At 47.5% G+C, this 20,530-nt stretch overlaps 1 protein-coding gene across 1 annotated transcript in view; it reads right to left on the bottom strand.

Moving 5' to 3' along the window:
* CECR2 (CECR2 histone acetyl-lysine reader) overlaps positions 1–20,530 on the bottom strand; it is a 103,460-nt gene that overhangs the window by 30,111 nt on the left and 52,819 nt on the right. Inside the window, exon 2 of the mRNA XM_074357900.1 lies at positions 14,407–14,501. Within this exon, the coding sequence (XP_074214001.1) occupies positions 14,407–14,501 (95 nt within the window). The remainder of the gene's footprint in view (positions 1–14,406; positions 14,502–20,530) is intronic.

The raw sequence follows: 20,530 nt of genomic DNA on the forward strand, positions 1-20,530 counted from the left end.
ATATAATTTAAAAAGAGGCATGTACCATGTTGATTTATAATCTACGGTACTTATACTCACAGAAAAAGTCAGGAGAAATATTTACGGAAAAAAATCAAAGGGCCTTGGGCAAATAAGAGGTTAAACATTTTGCTTTTTCAAAGAGAGGAGAAACTTGACTCCCTTACTCTTGATACTCAAGTGGGAAACTGTGATCGTGGTCCGCCGCTCATACCTGCAAACACCTCTGCTCTCACACGGGACCCGAGGGCACGTCCCACCTTCAGAGCCAGCCCTGCTTGTGAGCACCTGCTCAGCCCAGGGCAGGGTGGGTCTCCTCTGCCTTCGCGCAAAGAGCAGTTCACCGGGGGGGGGGGGGGGGGGGGGGGCAGCAGAGGGGGGTGGGCAGCGTTGACAATAAAGCAGCGAGGAGCACAGACAGGACAGCCTCTCTTTGGTAGTAAGTCCCTCTGTCTGCCACATGCTTTCAGGGTTGCTAATACACGCCTAGCCCTAAGCAACAAGGCGTGTTCTTCCTGCAGTAAAACTAGGTCACCTCATGCAGATCCTCCAGGAGGCAGTGGAAGCCCCCGCCCCGCCCACAGGTGCTGCCTGGGCAGGACCCCCCCCCCACCTCAAGAACCACACATCTGGGATGCCCCTCCAGCAGCCCTGTGACATCACTTTTGCCTAAAGTTTCTCTCGTCATTTCCTCAGCACCTTACCAAGAGAGTCCAGAGGGCGTACAATTCAAGGTCACTACTTTCCTTGTATATAGATAAATCTCGTATAAACCTTTCTTTTAAAGGTTAGAAATCTGAAGGCAATGTGACCAAGAATACCTGAAACAGAAAAGACGCAGTAAGCCAGAATGAGCCAATGCTTTCCACTCAGTGGTTCTTGACCTCCTACGGGACGTGAACTCTTTCAGAACGCAATTAGGACGACAGACTCTCTGAGAAGAACGAGCACACGGTTCTGTGCTGCTGGCAGGACGAAGAGCCCCAGCCCCAGCCGCTGCAAACTCATCTACCCTCCCGAACGTCTCAGACCGCCTCGGACAGTCCCCGCCTCACTGATCCACTCGGCTCAGTGCGAACCTCTCATCTTCCCGAAGTTCTAATAATCCCCGCAACAGGATAGTAACATAAGGATCAAACGAACCGGAGGTTCCGAGTACAACCGGGTCTGTATTCATTCTCGTCTGAAAAAAGTTCCAAATGGTCCTAATTACCCCTCCTTTCCTTAAAACGGTTTGCCCGAGAGACAGTGGCCGACCACTCCCAGAGTTAGCGTTTCTGAGAAACCCAGCAGAGAATTTCTTGGTTTGCTTTGGGCAGAACAAGCTTCTACTGGGGAGACCCTGTCCACAGGGACGGGCACGACGCGCAAAGCCCCAGGCAGCAGAGATGGAAGCGCTCCCGACGTGCAGGGAAACGGACTGTCTGAGACCTGTTTCAGGAGACCACAGGTAAAAGGAAGGCTCCTGCGTGAGCCCCGAGACAGGAAAGAGCACCTGTCGTCCATGCGCAGGGAGCAGGGACGACACGGCACCACAAGGGCCCCGAGGAGACCAGTGGGAGAAGCCTGCACTCCCACCAGCCACAGCGACGTGTGAAGCGGATGAAACACACACTTAACAAGAGCCCTGAGCTGAAATAAAGATTCTGGTTCCAGGTGAAGCAACAAGTGAAAGGCTCTATGAGAACACTGGGTCAAGTGCTTGTTCTTAAAGATCATGAACAGGCCAAAGTAATTCAAACAATGCCTCTTCTGCAGGGCTATGCAATGGCTGCCACGTCCACATGTCCTACAGTCAACACGATGGCCAGGGTAAGGAAAGGCTCATGACAATTTCAAAAGATAGAAAAACAACTAAGACACAAAATATACCTTTTAGTAGGGAAAGTGTCTAATCCAGACTTTCACTTGTATATACGACTGTTTATGTTGGGTAACAAAGAAAAGTATGAAAAAGTAATCTGGAAATCAACGCTGTAATAATCTTTGAAAAGATAAAGGATTTTTTAAATGGAAGCCAGATGGGACCCTAAATACCAACTGTATGAATCAGGAAGTCTGCAGTGTCAGGTTTCAGGTGTGAAAGGTACAGTCAGAATTCTGAATAGCTCCTGATAATTTAAGGAGGCACACATCGCCACCCTAGCACTATGAACGCACATACACACACACAACAAACCTATAGAAGAGATTAAGTGGAACACAATAAAAATAACCTGAAAGGAGTCACTGAAGGACAAAGAGACAAACAAACCTAAGAAGGAAACACATGAAAAGATGCTTATTAGTCATTTGGAAAATGCGAATCAAAACCACAATAAGATACCACTTCACACACAGCAGGATGGCTAAAATTAAAAACACAGGTAATAGCACGTGCTGACCACTTGTTAACGAGGATGTGGAGAAACTGGAGCCCTTGTATACGGCCAGCGGGAATGTAAAATGGCGTAAGCTGCTTTGAAAAAGTTTGGCAAGTTGCTCTAAAGTTAAACAGAAGAACCATATGACCAAAGTCATCTACACCGAGGTATGTACCCGAGAGAAATGAAAAACACATCCATATAAAAACAAGTACACAGCACTCACACTCAGCAACATGATTCATAACAGCCAAAAAGTTCCAACAGCACCAACTAATGAAGAGGTAAATAAAGTACGCATGTGTACCACAGAATACTTTTCAGCCATAAAAAGGAATGCATCCTTGACTCACGCTACATCGCGGGTGAACTCTGAAAACACCATGCTGAGTGAATGCAGCCGGCCTCCCATCCACACGCACCCACCTCCAGAGGCGCCCAGGACAGTCAAGAGCAGACACAGGAAGCGGATGCCGACGGGGGTGAGCAGTGACGGCTAGCGCGTATGCGCTATCTCTTGGGGGCGATAAAAACGTCCTGGAATCAAACAGTGGTGATGACTACACTACACAATCCTGTGAATACACGAGAAACCAATGAATTGGACACCTGAGAAAGAAAAAAAGAGGGACAAGTGGAAAACCAACCACATCAGTAACTGCACTAAATGTAAACGGACTAAACATCCCAACTCAAAGCAGAAACGGTCAGACTGCGTGAGAAAACGCAAGACTCAACTGTAGGATATCATCTACAACATACACTTCAAATATAAAAATACAAACAGCAAAAAGACGGAAGGTGACATACCAGATGATGAGCGTGACAAAGCCGACTGGCTCTCTTGAGACCCGTCACTGTGGTCTGAAGACGAAAAGGCAGCTCGCCAGGAATACATAGCAAAGCGCTACGTTCCGGCCCGAGAATGAAACTCACTGAACAAAAGCTTGCAGAACTAAAGGGAGAAACAGACAAGTTCTCAGGCGTAGCCAGAGATTGTTAAACATCTTTCTCATTAATTAATATACCAACCAGACAAAAGATCAGTGAGGACGGGTGTGTGGTGGGGGTGGAGCTCGGAGGTAGAGCACGTGCTTAGGCAAGAGGTCCTAGGTTCCGCCCCCAGTGCCTCCACCGAACCAACGAACGGATGAATGAATAATAAATAAATAAATAAATTTTAAAAATCGCCTCCTCCCTGCAAAAAATAAATTAGTTAAAAAAGACTCAATTAGGACAAGATCTCAAAAACACCTCCAACCTGACTGACATTTACACAAGGCTACAACAAACATTGCAGGACACATATCTTTACCAAGTGCATGTGAGATGCTCATCCGGACATAAAACAGGCTCACTAAGCTTCAACAGACTGAAATCTCACAGAGTACACTAGTCTGAGCATATGGAATTACACCCAAATCACTACCATAACCAGAAGTTAAGTAACACATTTTGATAACCCACGGATCACAGAAGAAGTAACAACATGAATTAGAACACGTTTTGAATGATAATGAAACCACAGCCCATGAAAACTTGTGGGATGCAAGCAAACACAGCTGAGGAGGAAATTTATAGCTTTAAAATGCCTGTGTTGAAAATAAAAAAGGCTCACAACCAGTACTGTCACTTAGCAGGCTAAAGCCAAAGTAAATAGAAGAAAGTAAAGAAAAAGAAATCAATAAAACAAGAGAAAGAAAACAGGTGAACAGTAGGTAAAGCCAAAAACTGGTTCCTTAGTAAACATTTGAAATATTGATAAACCTGTAGAAATAAAGAGGGAGAGAGAACAAATGCAACAGGAATGAAAGTGGAGTCACCACCTGAGAAACAGAAACCCCCAAATAGTCTCAATTAGAGCCTGAATCAGTAACAGTAAGAATGAAACCTGCATAAAGAAGACTACAAACCCAAAGACTTTCAGTGGTGAATTGTTTCAAATATTCAAGGAAACATTTGAAAGAAATCACACAAACTCAGTAACCGGAGGAGGGAACATTTCTCAACCCTCGTGCCAAAAACTGACAAAGATTTATAAGAAAATAAAATAACAGACCAATATTCCTCACAAACATATGTGGAGAAATCCTCAACCAAGTATCAGCAAGCTGAGTTCCACAACAGACAAAAGGGCCAAGTCTTCATCATACTTAAAGGTAGAAGGCTGAGTACTTTCCCCAGCCCAGGAACACCACACTCAGGGGCTGGGCCAGCGCAAGACAAGCATCTGGGGCGCAGAAGGGAGTGAAAGAAGCAGAATTGTAACCAACTGCAGACTACAAAAAGCCCTCAGTCATCTACAAGACCACAAAAACTAAGAGACGGATTCAGAAAGACTACAGTACCACAGTCAATAAAAATGTCAACTGTATTTTACACATACTGGCAACCAGTAGCTGAAAAATATAAAATACTTAGAACAAATGGAAAGATGTCCAACATCTTTGCATTGAAACTACAAAATGTCACTGCAATTAAAGGTAAACAAACAGAGAAGTAAGTATCAGGCCAGGGACTGAGAAACCCAGCACCTCTCAGAATGTCCATGTTCTCCAGCAGGCTCTGGCAGGGCTGGGAGGGGACCCACGAGCTGATTTTTAAATTTGTATGCAAAGAACATAAAACAGTAAAAATATTTTAAAAACTAAACTAAACTAAAAGTTTGGAGAACTCTCCAAAGTCAAGACAATCTGGCACTTGTGTAAATGTAAGATCAACAGATCAAAGGGACGCGCTGGACACACGAGGAATCTCTAAGGAACAAGTGGACACTGCCTTCCACTTCACACCACACACACTAACTTAAGATGCGTCACGATGACAACTGCAAAAGGCTAAGAGAAAAACCTCCTCGACATTGACATACGTCCTGATTTCTTAGGAAATAAAATGATGACACAAACTAAAACAACTGATAAACTGGTCTTCAACAGAATTAAAACTTGCCATTCTTTACAATCCAGTGTCAAACAAGTGGAAAGGCAAGCTACACATGAGGAGGAAACAGTCACGGCCTATTATTTTTATTTATCTGTATCTGTATCTATATCTATGTCTAGATCTAGATCCAGTCACCGGGGAAATGCAAATCAAAGACACACTGAGTTACCATGTTATACACAAGAGAATCAGTGAAAGTAAAAACTGGGTAAAATTAAAAACAAAGAATGTTGGCAAAGACACGGAGCAACCAGACTGTTCATATGTTGCCGGCAGGAGGATAAAGGTTGCAACTGCTTAGAAAACAAGTTTCTTAACATTAAACACACTCTCACCATATGACCCAACAATTCCCAAGAGAAGTGAAAAAATGTCCACAAAACCATTTGTGCAAATGTTCACAGCTGCTTTATTCCTAACAGCCGCAAACTGGAGGCAACATACAAGCCCACCAATTAGTGGACACATAAACCGATACGTTTTCACACTGGGATGCAACTTAGAACCCCTCTCCTCCAAAGGAACAGACTAACGACACAAACAGCAGTGTCAGTGGGTACCACACACATACAGAGTACATTCTGCATGACCCCTCCATACGAAATTCAGAGTAAGGCAAAACAATCTACATCTGATAAATCTGATGAAAATCAGATCAGTGGTTACATAGGGTGCAGGGGGATTTTGGGGGGGGGGTCAGATTTAGGGCAAAGGGCTCTTTTTGGGGAGATGGAAATTTCATATTATCTTGAGTAGGATGGTGACTGAGCTCATGGAATTAGACATAGTAAGTAACCTATTTAATTTTCTAAAAACAGGTGCAAGCAAACTATGGCCTGTGGGCCGAGTCCAGCCCGAATGTCTTATCTTTTTTTTACAGCTTGTAAGCTAAGACTGTAAAAGAATCATTCCTTTTTAAAGGTTGGGGAAAAAAGAAATCAAAAGAATAAACATGAAAATGATATAAAATTCAACTCCCAGTGTCCACAAACGTCTAACAAGATGCAGCCACGATCAGTAGTATGAAGCACAAGACGGCAGAGTGGGGAGCTGCAGGTCACGTAACACGTACAAAGCATCAAGTACTCACTCTCCGGCCCCTCACAGGAAACGTGTGCTGACCCCAGTTCTGAAACGCGCAAGTCACAATAGGTAAGACACGGAGGGTAGCCGGGGTCAGCGTCGACTCTACCCGCACCGTCGATGTTTCCATACATGCCGACGTAACAAATGATATTTATTAAAAGCTTAGGACTGTTCTGAGGCTTTCATAAGTTGTTCCATTTACTCCTCACAGTAGCTTTAGTAGTAGGAATGTTTATCACCCCCATTTTACAGATGAGGCAAGTAATGCACAAAGACATTACATACCTTTCTTGGCTCCACATCACAGCTTAAGTCTTAGAACCAGGAAAGGCAAGCATTCATTTGTCCAAAATTCTCTTTCTTTTAAGTTGGGATGAAAACAAAACTTCAGAGAGTCCTGAGCATGCATTCACTCTGTGTGCATGTGGACAGCACTGGAGGGACAAAATAATTATCACTTTGGGTAATTTCTCTCAATGGAAAAAGCAAAATCAATTATGGTGCTTTCTTGTCTGGGTGATCACTGTAGAGGTATATTCAGTTTGTACAAATTCACTAAGCTGTATAATTAAGCAATGTGTCCTTTCCTGTGTGTACTATTACATATCAACAGTAACAAGTTATTTTTTTAATGGGGGTGCTGGAGATTGAACCCAGGACCTCATGCTTGGATCCAAGCACACACTCGACCACTGAGCTACAGCCTCCCCACAACAAAAACAAGTTTTAAAAGGCTGAAGCCTGAGCCTCAACCCAGACCTATTAATTGAAAATCTTGGATCAAACAGTACTCAGACTTACTTGATCATTCAGAAGTATTTTTATCTCATGTACTTTATTTTTTTTTCCCCACACAAATGAAAATTACAGATTATGTATTCTGCAATGCTCTGAGAAATGGTAGAGTCACCACTTGACTTCCTGGTGCAGCACAGAACAGCGGGGACCCCCCCCTCCCGCCCTGGGCACGCCCCCCTCCCCCGACGTTCCCGCTTCTACTTCTGTCCATCAGAGACTTACAACTTCGCCCAACAGCAGAGAGGGCACCGAAGCAGCTGCTGGTAAAAGGAAAGGAAAAACTCCCGTCTCCTCCCCGTTACAAGCAATATCTGAAATTTTATGACATGTGACTAGGGTCATTTTTTGCCATTTTTTGAAAGAAATGAACCCCTCATTTCAAAAGGAGTCACTTAGGAGTACCTGACACGGTGCTGCCTCAAGGAGGACACTAGTACTCATGAGGCCTGTGGGCAGTGCCGGCACCTCTCCAAACCCTGGCCCTGTGTGGCTGCAGAAGCAGGTGTGCAGGGGACAGAGGACAGGATGACACAGGGCGTCTACACTTGGTGGCAAACACTTCTGATGAGACAGACGCATTCCGAAACACTTACATGCTATTTGCACCTGCAGATGCACACGGGAAGGGAGAGCAGGCCAGGACAGCATGCCCTGCACCCCGTCTTTGCGAGGGCAGGGTTTCCGCCCTATACTACATTGGGCGATGCTTTAAAACTTACTCTTTTATGCGGCCAAAATCACTAATTTTATGTAAAGACAGAACATGCAGGGTCGAAGCCAGAGGAGCGGGCCTGGGATTCTGAGACGGGGAAGACCTGAGCCCCGGCTCTCTGAATCCTTTGTGGGGATCTCTCCTCCTCTAATCGCTGTGTGGCCTGCGAGCGACCCAGACTCTGCACGTGTTTCCTTCCCATAAGCACGGCCTGTTATCCTCATAGGTGACCTCTTACCACCTCGTCGCCCTCACCTCGCAAGAAGCCTGAAAACAATGAGATGCACCGCAGTGAAGTATGAGTGAAGGGAAAGGCTGCATCGAAGCCGAAAGTATTCTGAAGCAATCCACTGTTTTCAAACTAACTGTTTTTATAGGGAATATTACCAAAGTAAGTGTGTACTTTTCTACGCTTTACGGTGGAGGTTATGGCAAACATGGGACAAGTTGGTTTTTAACTATCCAAATGGAAAATCAAAACCTCTTTTGATAATTCCTTTATTTATGTATACAACCACATGTGATTATCCAAAAATCAACTGGTTCTTGCCCAATAGTCTATCAAAATCCACGCAGATTTTATGACACATTGATAACTAAGTAAATGTGATTACGCCAGCATACACCTGACCAGCATTATTCAGCTTTGTTCTGGAAGATGTGGTGGATGGAACAGAAGCCTGAGTTACGGGCACCCCCGGGTACTCACACCTGTGTACGATCCTCTCTCCTGAGTGAGGGGGCCCATCTGAGGCTCCCTTCTGGCCAACAGAACAGGGCACGGGCGGCGGAAGTGGGGGGGGGGTGGCCGGCCCTGTCCTGCTGGCGGAGAAGACGCAGCCAGCTAGGCTGTGAGCAGACGGCAGCTCCTGTGCACCAGCCACCTGGGCCCTGCACCCGCAGGGGCAACTCTGCCATCAGCCTGAAGGAGCTCTGGTGCTCCCCGGTGAAGCCTCCAGGAAACCCAACCGCAGCCCTGCGAGGCCTTGAGCAGGGCCCCAAGGGCCACAGGCAGACCCACAGACTGTGGGGTAACAAACACGGCTCTAAACTACTCCATCTGTGAGCTCTGCTACACAGCCACAGAAAACAAACGGGTCCTCCTGGAGGCACATCTCAGGTTGATCACAGTCCCAGCTGGCGCCTAGGACACAGCCAGGGAGAAACCACGGGCCCAGCACCCTGGCCACGTGGTGTCCAGATCCCTGACCCTCAGAAGCTGCTACGTAAACACTGGCAATGCTTTAAGCTTGCTAAGGTTTAGGGGAACTTCTCACCCAGCAGTAGGTAAGTACAGCAGGACACAGCCCGGAACAGCACGGAGCAGCCAGAGCACAAGCACTGAAAGCAACGGGGGACGGTGACCCTACAAAATCAAGGTCCGGAAAACCAGGTGGACTCAAGACAACACAGGGATACATTATACTCTATACCTCAAAGCGCTCGTGCGTAGCAGGAGTGGAACCCTACTCTTAGCAGCATCGCAAATCAAAATAAGCCAGGAACGAATCTGACCTAAATGAACAAGGCTACAACTTTTTACTGAGCAATATACAGGACTTTAATCAAAACAAGGTAATTTCTTAAAGGTCATGATGAGATTATATCATTTGGGGGAAGAATTGACAAGCTGGCTAATTAAGACTAACGGTATCAGAGCCAAACCAGGCTGACAGGTACCCGAGTCACGAAGAAGACGATTCCCGCAGGGGCGGGGGACACTGTGACCCCAGCACCTGGGGCGGCCATACGACGGCCGTGTCCAGAGCTGCCGAGGGTGGGGGACAGTCTCCTGTGGGAGATCAGCCAGCAAATCTAAACAGGCATTTCTTGTGCTTGACCAGTGACATACTGACGGAAGAAATGACCCAAGCACACAAGAGGACACGCAAGTACACAAAACTGCATGCATGCCTGTAACATGGGAAGAGGCTAAGCACGGAGGGCCTGCTGGGCTGAAGATGACAGGTCACTGCGCACCTTGCCCCTCCCTGGCCTGACCCACCCATCTGCCCTAGGATGCTGACTCACAACTACAGTCTCACAAGTCCCCTGCTCTCCCCGCTTCTGGGATCACACCCCGAATTCTTAACCCAGCCAACACAGCCTTCAAGGCTCCCACTCCCATGTGCTGAAGCCAAACACCAGATTCCTAAAACTGATGTGCACGCAGGAGACAAGCAGGTAAGGAAGGTATGTGAGGTGGGCCAGGTGAACCCCACGGACAACGAGGGAAGCCCCAGACTCAGTGTGGGAGCCATAAGGCAGGCAGGAGGGAGCACGCAGACCCTGCCTTCCCTCCAGCTGATGGGCAACTTAGACGTTCAGAGCCACAAACTGGGGGTTTAAATATGAAGTCTTATCTTAGATGTTGGTAAGAAATCAAAATTTAACACTCGGGAGCCAAGACTCTGAACCACATGAGACCTTCTGCCCTGCAGCCTCTAGACTCTGCTCCCTAGACCATTACCACTCCCCCTGCAGTTCCTGGGTGGGCCCAGTCCTTTCTCCACTCACCCACCCCCGGGCTCTGTGACAGGAGGATGCCGGCCTGGGCGGCTGCCACTGAAGGCTCAGTTCACGAGCCTTTCTCACACCAGGTCACGTCTCGTGTCACAGTAGTGTACACACTCTGCAGTGCTGGGACCACTGCTGAAACTGTCACAAGACAGGACTGAGGGCCCCGAAAGTGTCTGTCCTACCAGCACCTGCTGGCCAGAGTGCAGATGAGGCACTCATGGGTCAAGGGTGAAACGGAAGAAACTCTGGGATGGGCGGCTTGGAGGTTTATTTTAAAAATCTTAAATGGGCATTTCTTTTGACTGAGTGAGTACACTTTCAGAAATTTAAATTAGGGATATAATTCACGAGGTGCGCCAACGTTTATGTCCAAGGTGATGCAATACAGCATGTTTACAACAGTTTAAACAGCTGGATACAAATGTGCATCTACTAAACTGGAGTATCTGACTATCACATTTAAAGGTGGATTTCCGGTCAGGATAGTGAGTGGTAGGACCACAGGCTTGCCTTTCCTCACAACTACAACCACAACTGACTACTAAACCACCATCGAAACAGACCGGAACCTAGCAAAGAAGATCTCCTTCAACTGGAAACATAAAGAGGGAACCACAGCAGGACGGCAGGAGGGGCGTGCTGAAGACATAATTGGGCCCCATACCTCCTGGGTGGGCGACCCACAAGCTGAACAAGAGAGGCCCTCTCACAGGAGTAAGAGCTCTAAGCCCCGCGTCAACCTCCCCAGCCCGGGTTCTGGAATTGGGAGGAGGAGGAGACCCCAGGACATCTGGTTTTGAAGGCCGAGGGGGCTTGGCTCTGGGAGCCTCACGGGACTGGGGGAAACGGAGACCCTATTCGCTTGAGAAGCGCACACGGAAACTCACGCGCACCAGGTCCACGGCCAGAGGCAGTGATTTCATAGGAGCCTGGGCCAGGCCCGCCTGCTGGATTTGGAGGATCTCCTGGGGACATGGGGGACAGCTGCGCTCACCAAGGGGGCATAAAAGCTGGTGGCAGACATTCCAGGAGTGTTCATCTACTGAACTTTCCTAGAGGTTGACATCGTAATTGGATCATTAGCACCAAGACCTAGCCCCACCCAACAGCCTGTAGGGAAGCCTCTGAAAACTACAGTGCACCACTGAAGGCCACTGAAGACGACACAAGCGTCCAGTGAATCAGCATTGCTGAGTGGCCACACTCCCCAGGGCAATACAGAAATTCAGAGCCATCTGTATCAGACTACCAGCAACAACTCCACAGAGCCGGAACAAAAAATGCTACGATTTATATGGAAACACAGAAGACCCGAACAGTGAAAACAATCTTGACAAAGAAGAACAGAGCTGGAGGAACCAGGCTCCTTGACTTGAGACTATGCTACAGAGCTACAGTCATCAGAACAGTGTGGTACTGGCACGAAAACAGACACCTGGATCAACGGAACAGGATAAACCCATACACTTAGGGTCAATTAATCTACGGCAGAAGAGGCAAGAATATACTATGGAGAAAAGACAGGCTCTTCAATAAGTGGTGCTGGGAAAACTGGACAGCTACCTGCGAAAGAATGAAATGAGAACATTCTCTAATACCATATACAAAAATAAACTCAAAATGGTTTAAAGACCTAAATGTAAGACTGTATACTATAAAACTTATAGAGGAGAACACAGGCAGAACCCTCTCTGACATAAATTGTAGCAATATTTTTTGGATTAGTCTCCTAAAGCAAAGAAAATAAAAGCAAAAATAAACAAATGGGACCTAAAATTTAACTTAAAATCTTTTGCACAGCTGAGGATACCATCAACAAAACGGAATGACAGCCTACAGAATGGGAGTAAATATTTGCACATGATGCAACTGACAAAGGACTAATTTCCAAAATACACAAATAGCTCATACAGCTTAATGTCAAAAAAACAAGCAGCCCAATCAAAAAATGGGCAGAAGATCTAAACAGACATCTCTCCAAAGAAGACACATAGACGACCAACAAGCACATGAAAAGATGTTCAACATCACTAACTGTTAGAGAAATGCAAATCAAAACTACAACAAGGTATCACCTCACAGCAGTCAGAATGGCCATCATTAAAGCATCCACAAATGATAAATACTGGAGAGGTTGTGGAGAAAAGGGACCCTTCCTACACTGCTGGTGGGACTGTGAATTGGTGCAGCCACTGTGGAAAACAGTATGCAGATTCCCTAAAAAACTAAAAATAATTACCATATGATCCAGCCATCCCCCTCCTGAGCATTTATCTGGAGGAAATTCTAATTTGAAAAGACACATGCACTCCAATGCTCATAGCAGCACTGTTTACAATAGCCAGGGCATGGAAGCAACCTAAATGTCCATCAACAGACGACTGGATAAAGAAGTTGTGCTCTACTTATACAATGGAATACTACTCAGCCATAAAAAAGAATGAAATAATGTCATCTGCAGCAACATGGATGGATCTGGAGACTGTCATTCTAAATGAAGTAAGCCAAAAAGAGAAAGAAAAGTACCATATGATATCATTTATATGTGGAATCTTAAAAAAAAAAAAAGAAAGACACAAATGAACTTAGTTACAAAACAGAAACAGACTCACAGATATATAGAACAAAACTTATGGTTACCGGGGGAATAGGGGTGGGAAGGGATAAATTGGGAGTTCAAGATTTGCAGATACTAACTACCATATATATAAACAGATAAATAACAAGTGTATACTGTATAGCACAGGGAACTATATTCAATATCTTGTCGTAACCTATAATGAAAACATGAAAATGAATATATGCATGTATACGTATGACTGAAACATTATGCTGAACACCAGAAACTGCACAACATTGTGAATTGACTATGCTTCAATAAAAAAAAATGCAAAAAAAAAAAATCCAAAAAAAGGGTGGTTAAAAGAAAAGTAATCATGATTAAAAAATGCAAGATATGAAAAAGTGAAATTACATATGAATACAGCTGTGCTTAAAAACCACACAAACTCCCAAGTTACATCTCAAAAAGAGAATGGGAAAAAATGCACTGAAGACTTCATAATCATGTTTGCAGGACATTGTGACAGATGGAAAAGTCATTGTATCAACAGTGAGTCCAGGAGCAGAGACTCTCCCTTCAGAAACACAGATTTCTACACCAGAAAAAAGCAGCATTTAGTCAATCTCCTCCTCACCTTATAACCACAAGTTTACTTCCCAGCCACACCAGGCACCTAAGAGTGGATCTATCAGAACAAAAATATTTCAGACACTGTCTTCAACTGCCTGAAAAAATGTGAATCATAACATCCCAAACTCCTTGCACGGATGAAGGTCCTGTCTCAAATTTCTGGGAACTGGCCCCACCGTTCAGTTTTGTGTGGAAACACAGTAGCAAGAAAACGTTTATCAAGTCAGAAAATGCATATCGAGTGTATCAAAACAAGGGACACAGGAAGATCCATTATTTGCTGATACAGATGAGATTTTGCTCCCAATTCCCATACATCTCAGATGTCCTGGAGAGCTGCTTACTTGGTAGTTATGGTGTGAGGGGGACCGAGATCCTCCACGTTAAAAATTATGCTACTGTTTATGTGAACAAAAGATGGTCAAGGGGCAGAAATACAGTAAAATCTAGTTCTACTTTTTAGGCATCATTTTACCAATACTGAAAACAAAAATGAGAAAGAAAGACACGTGCTGAGAGGAAGAAACTGCACTTGAATGTGGTAGCTGGTGGGGCCAAGAGTAAGGGATACAGATTTATGAGAGCAAAATAAAGTCAAGAATTGTAATAAAAACGAAACTCAGCTGCTGCAGAAGGAGCCAACAAGGGGCCGGGGAACCATATGCAAATACTGGGCCGCACCATGTGTCTCAGCCCTTGATCTGCGCCGGCTGTTCCAGGAGACACCAGACGCCACTGTGACTGGTTAATTAGTTCCCTCTGCAGGACACAGCAAGTTCCGGGTTACTCACGTGATATCCCTTCGTTGGTAGCAGCCCTGAAGCAGGCAGGCGATCAGGTCGCTGATAAACTCTGCGTCGTCCCTGTGAAGAGCTGCTTCTAGCTCCTGAGGAGGAGAAGCAGGGAGAGGGAGTGAGAGGTTGCATAGACAGCGGCTCCTCCCTTCCACGCCACCATCACTGTCCCCACCACCCTGGTCACAGACAGCCCGCAGTTGGGCCAGAAGAGCCGCGGGTGCTCCAGTTCTCCTCAGGTTTACTCCCACTGCCCCCACCAAACTCCGTCCCTCCTCTCCGCTCACTGTAGAGAACACACTCACATCTCTGCACGTAAAACCAAGCCAGCAGAGAGATGCAGAAGAGCTCAACTCACACAAACGTGACTGTTTGGCTTTCTGTTTTAATGGCAAGAGAATAAAGGAGCAAATACGCGATCGATTAGGAAGTGTTCATTTATTTCAGTTCCCATGGGTCAAAGGTCCGCGACAGCTTTCCAGAGCCATCCCGCTTTGAGAAGCAGCACCTACAGGATTGAGCCTGATCTTACTTCACCCCAAGGAGTGAGGCAACGTCCCCACTAACGGTCTACTTGCAGGGAGATGGACTTGCTGTCCCTGGGGTTCAGGCAGAGAAGGCCAAAGGATCAGAAGGCACAGTGCTGTAAACAAAGACTTGCTGAGGAGCTACAGGGACAGAGACAGTGCGGAACTCGAGAGAGTCTACTTCCCTTCTCAGCATCCCACAGCAAGCCTGTGTTTTCTGGGATGATGGAACGCGCTCCATCACCGGCTCGCAGGCTGCCGCCAACCCAACGCCCAACCCCTTCCCGCCAGCCATCCCTAAGGGCTGCAAGGCTCATGGTGTGACTAGCTCATAAGCAAACTCTCTCAAGTCTTGTGAGTGGATGTGTAAGCACGAGGTGTGCCAAGATGCAGTTTCTGGCCTTAACACCAAGTGCAGGGCAGTGTCCACAAGGTGGGCAGTCGTAGAAGTTCCTGGTCAGTAACACTCACTCTGAAAACTTCACAGCACGAAAAACTGCTGAGCATTGTAAGTGACGGATGTAAACACAGTACAAACTACTCTGAGGCGGCTGAACTGAAAAGGAAGGGATCCCATGCTGCCCTGACGCCCAGGTGAACAGACCTCAAAATTCAGACATGAAGCCCAGCCTGAAAACACTCTGCTCGCCGGGAACACAAACCTGGTGACCATCACCATCACCACCGCCCACCACCATGGCTCTCAGTCTTCTATCAGCCTGCCAGCTCCTTTGGGCAGAGCTCTTTCCTACATTCTACCAGCCCAGGATTACAGGGTTTGAGCTATGTTTAGTCCAAATTCATTCACTCAACAAACACTTTCTGGGCACCTGCCTGTGTGGAACAATACGGGACATCCCAAGCACTGGGGAGCTTGGTTTAGTTAGGAGAGAAGACAGCACAACAAAGACAGGCAGACATCGACATCAGCACCCCTGGGGCCAGAATACTGTGGGACCGGCAAGGAGAGGAGGTAAGGAGAAGGGTCGGGGGGACAGCGACAAGCCCCGGAGAGCAAAGCCTTCCTCCCCTGCAGCTGGCGCCTCACGGTGACCCAGGTGCAGAGCACAGCAGGTCTCACCGCCCAGCGCTGACCAGAGGAAGACCATGGAGAGGCGGCAAAGGAGAAGCAGGGAAGCAATTTTAACCCTGCTGAAAAAAAGTGCTGGTACCAGTTAAACTTTTTCCACTTCAGTGGGTACAGAGTTTCAGGTCTGCAAGATGAAGACGTTGTGGAGCCGTTTCACCACGACACGCATATACTTAACCCTGCCCAGCTGTGCACTTAACGTGTTTATGACGGGAAAGTCTGTGCCTCTTTTAACACAACTTAGAGAAAACGTTTCTCACGGTAAAAGCACCCCGTGCAAGTGCTTCTGTGATGATGGCAATGAGGCGATGCGTATAAGAGCAGACCAGCACAGCACACAGCAAGTGCCCCACCACATGTGAGCACCGTGATTATCTTGTCTTCCTTGAATGATCGTGTGCAGGGGAAAGCAGACTGAAAGGCCAGAAAGCGGTCTTTTCAAAATTCAGGTTTCTGAACAATAGAACAATTTTAATACATGGCCTACTGTGTTCGCAAGCCAATAAAACTACTTCCAAATCCAGGTTATTCAAAGCTTTACCCCGTATGCCTTCAACCCAGAGTCTAAGGCTCAGATGAAGGCAACAAGGAATAAACACCCTTCAAAACCACCCCCTCCTCTCCCCCACTCTTCTCCCCCTTTGTATGTCCTTTTCACCGTGGGCACTGAGCTGTGAGCACAGAAATCCAAACTTTGCCAAGATGCTCTGGGACAGAAGAGGGAAGGGTGGGGGCAGGGACACGGGCTCCTGCAGCTCCTGCACTTCAGAGGGGCTGGGGGGAGGACCAGGACTGCCCTCCTTGCAGCTGGCGTCACAGTTCATTAGGGACAAGTCTGTTTAACACTGTCACACCTCCCACGCCCTCAGGAGCAAGTGGGGCTGCTAGGAAGAGAACCCCGGAATGAGCAGGGAGATAAAGAAGCTCTCAGTCCACATCGGGGGAGCCTTCGCTGTGCCAGAAGCAACAGCCCAGAGCAGCGTGGGCAGAGCGTCACCAACCCCGAGCACGGTCGGCACTAAGTACCCCTGCAGGTGCTCACAGTGCTTCACAGGCTCCCGAGCCCTGGACAGGTTTTCTCTAATCTCCTGCGAGAGAAGGAACGTGCACAGCTACCACTCAGGCACAATAATCCCTCTGAGTTTCCTTAAGGAGGGAAAAAGGGGTCACACATGCTGTATCTGATTTTAGAAGGCTACAAATCTTTCTCATTTGCACATAGACCAACTGTAAGGTGTTGGGGGGGGGGGTCGCAGTTGGAGACAGGGGCCTCCCTGTGGGACCCAGAGCTGTGCTCGCACAAAGGCGATGCAAAGCAGGCCTTCCTGCAGGGCTCCCCTGCTGCTTGCCAAGGGGCGGCCTGAGAGTGGGCTCAGCCTCCAGAAGGCACCCCTGACTCTGCAGCTGATGCTTTATAACTTGGTATGACTTAATTTAACCCCAAAGACTTGCCTGTGCCAATTCAGACCGTGAAGTATAAATCAGCCCAAGTGGGTGGAACGGCGAGGACCCCGAAACCGCTGTTCCCAGACTGCCCGCTGGCCAGCAGGTGCCCCTGCGTCCTGTCAGCAGTCCACAGAATAGCTGTCACTGGCTGCGGTGCTGAGTAAACAACAGAAGGGAGACCAAAGTGGCTCTTCCCTTCAAACGTGGCTGCTGCCCAGAGCATTAGGTCAACAGGAAAACAACAGTCACATCAGTCAGTGTGGAGATCTAGAACACGATTTTCCAGAAAAGGAGTAAATTACCAAAGCTGGCTCCAGAAATTAAGCAAAGGCTCACAAGTCTCACAGACCCTCCCCCCCAAGAAGATGCCTGCGATACACAGGTAACCCCTAGGTACTGACAGAGCCGGAGGCTCCCCAGCACTCCCCAGGGCTGGCGCTGGGCGGGCAGCGCGCGAGGGGCAGTGTGGGCACGCAGGGTCTCACAGCCCGCACCAGCCTCACACGGGGCGGGCGGCCTAGCCTTCACAGTGAGGGCTGTATCCCTCCGCCCACACGGTGTGCGGCCAGAACACAGGAGACCAAGAAAAGACAGCACACAGCTTCCTAGAGAGGCGGTTCTGAGTTTTCGCTTGTTCGTTTTCATCGCTGTTGCTTGTTGTTGTTTGGAAAGGTATTTTTAACTTAAACATTTGTATGAATTTAAAAAATAAAACAGGACTTCATGAGGCAAACAAAGACTGCAGCTCCAGACCTGGGGCTATGCCATCTCACTCTCCGCGCTCCACTGGGCCCACTGGAAATCACTCAGGTATCGAGGAGCCAGTAAAGACAGGAGAGAATAGTGAAACACGGAAGGTTAACCTAGGTGTGTCTGCAGGACATAGGGAGAGAGACCAGGCCTGGTCCAGGGAAGGTGCGATGGGGCCCATACCATGAGGCAAACGAAAGTTCGGGGTGAAAGGGGAGAGTTTCAGAAGTAGAGTCAGTTAGATTTTGCAACTAACAGCACATGGAGGGAAAGGACAAGGAATTTTGGGGTAACAAGTTTGAATCCTGCCCCTCCCCAAAGATCATGGAATCTTTAACTGATAAAAAAACTAATGGATGAGGGATGGTGATGTGGGGCAGAGACAATAAAGAAGTCAGTGGGAGATAATCTTGCGCCGCCCTAAATCCTGCTTGTCAGCCTGTGACTGCGCCCCGGTCCTGTGTGGGAACAGCAAAGTCGTATACATTTCACACATGACTCTGCTGCGTGCATGAGGGGCCCTTCTGGCTGCAGCGATCCATCAGCTCACCGCACAAGGGGCGGCACCCTGCATCTGCAGACACACTGCAAGCCGGACTCTGTGCACAGTGCTGGGGCGCAGTGCGGGCACGAGGCCCCCTCCAGTGATATTTCATCTCTTGGAGGGGCAGGTGGAATCAGCAGCAACCCCAGTCCCGGTTGCGAGACAGCAGCACTCAGCTAGCAAGGGTCTCAAACAATGCAGGTCACCGCTCTGAACGGAAGCTTAACGAGGAGCTTGCAGAGCCCCCGGCTACCGCCCAGTGCCTCCACAGGGAAGTGCCCGGAATGTTCCAGAGAAAACCAAACAGTAGCCGCTGGGAACAAGCAGTCTAAAGGGATGAACTGAAGGTTTCCAGAATGCCTGAAATCGAGTCACGAAGAAATCTGGAAAGGCCAAGTAGGAATGATCAGGGTGAGATCACAACCAAGAAGACAGTACCCCCTGCTCCCTGGGGGAAGGGTAGGGGGGATGCCCCGCCCATAGTGGGCAGTCTGCAGGACAGCTAAGGAAATCCGCGGTGAGAACTGGCAGAAGTCGATACCTCGCCTCCTCTTCTCTCATCTCCTGACGGTAAGTAGCCTGGGTGTGAGGAAGGAGGTGTGTGTTGAGGGCAAGTCTCAATCCAAGCGTAGGTAAACTAACTGTCCTTCCGAGACTCTGGGCCTGTGATCTCGCCAGGTTTCTAAATCTACAAAGCTGGGGACCAGACTTGGTCATCGGAAAGTGCTCACAACAGAGCCAGACACGGCTGAGCAGGACCCTCAGAGAAGGAGCACCTTGGGAGCACAACTGCAAACAAGCAAGTGCGACTTTGTTGGGTTTAGGCAGACTTTCCAGCAAAACTCTCACAAAGCAGTTATCTAGAACGCTCACACTGACCAAGTGTCTTCTGTTACAAGACAGTCAGTGGTTTGGTTTCTGGACAAGAAATCCAGGAGGAGACAGCAACTCGAGACGGCCGCGGCCAGCACAGCCGTGGGTGCCCACCAAGGCCGTCAGACTGGACCACTGTGCAGTGAGTATGTAGCTGCTCAGCAGTGTGCTGTCACGTACAAGTGCTGGAAGGTGCCTTGAATAGAAACACGTAAGCACTTACGTCATAATAACCATGAATATACACACATGTGGAGCACTGAAAAAACAAACTCTTTTCCTATTAAATGAACAGGTATTTGGGGGAAATTTTCAGAAATCAGCATCAAAAGCAGATTCAGAAACTTCAGACAGAAGTGAGGTTGAAGTATTCTAAAAACTGTACTTGAGATCTTCAAAGGTGGTTCTAATGATGACGAAGAAATTACTTCTGGAAATAAGGATAGGGGAAAAGCAATTATTTCTAAACTTAAAAATTCAAATGTTTATGTAAAATTCCTAAAGTAAAATTTCCAAACAGAAATTTGACTCCTTCAGTCTCTGTCATTGAAAGTCTGGTGCAGCCACTACAGAGAACAGTATGGAGATTCCTCAAAAAACTGAAAATAGAGTTATCCTATGATCCAGTAATCCCATTCCTGGGCATATATCCAGATGGAACTCTAATTGGAAAAGGTACATGCACCCCAGTGTTCATAGCAGCACTATTTACAACAGCCAAGACATGGAAGCAACCTCAATGTCCATTGACCGATGACTGGATAAGGAAGATGTGGTGTGTTTATACAATGGAATATTACTCAGCCATAAAAAGGAACGAAATAATGCCATCTGCAGCAGCATGGATGGACCCAGATATTACCACACTAAGTGAAGTCGGACAGAGAAAGA

This window comes from Camelus bactrianus, chromosome 34 (assembly GCF_048773025.1).
Source record: "Camelus bactrianus isolate YW-2024 breed Bactrian camel chromosome 34, ASM4877302v1, whole genome shotgun sequence".
Lineage (NCBI taxonomy): Eukaryota > Metazoa > Chordata > Mammalia > Artiodactyla > Camelidae > Camelus > Camelus bactrianus.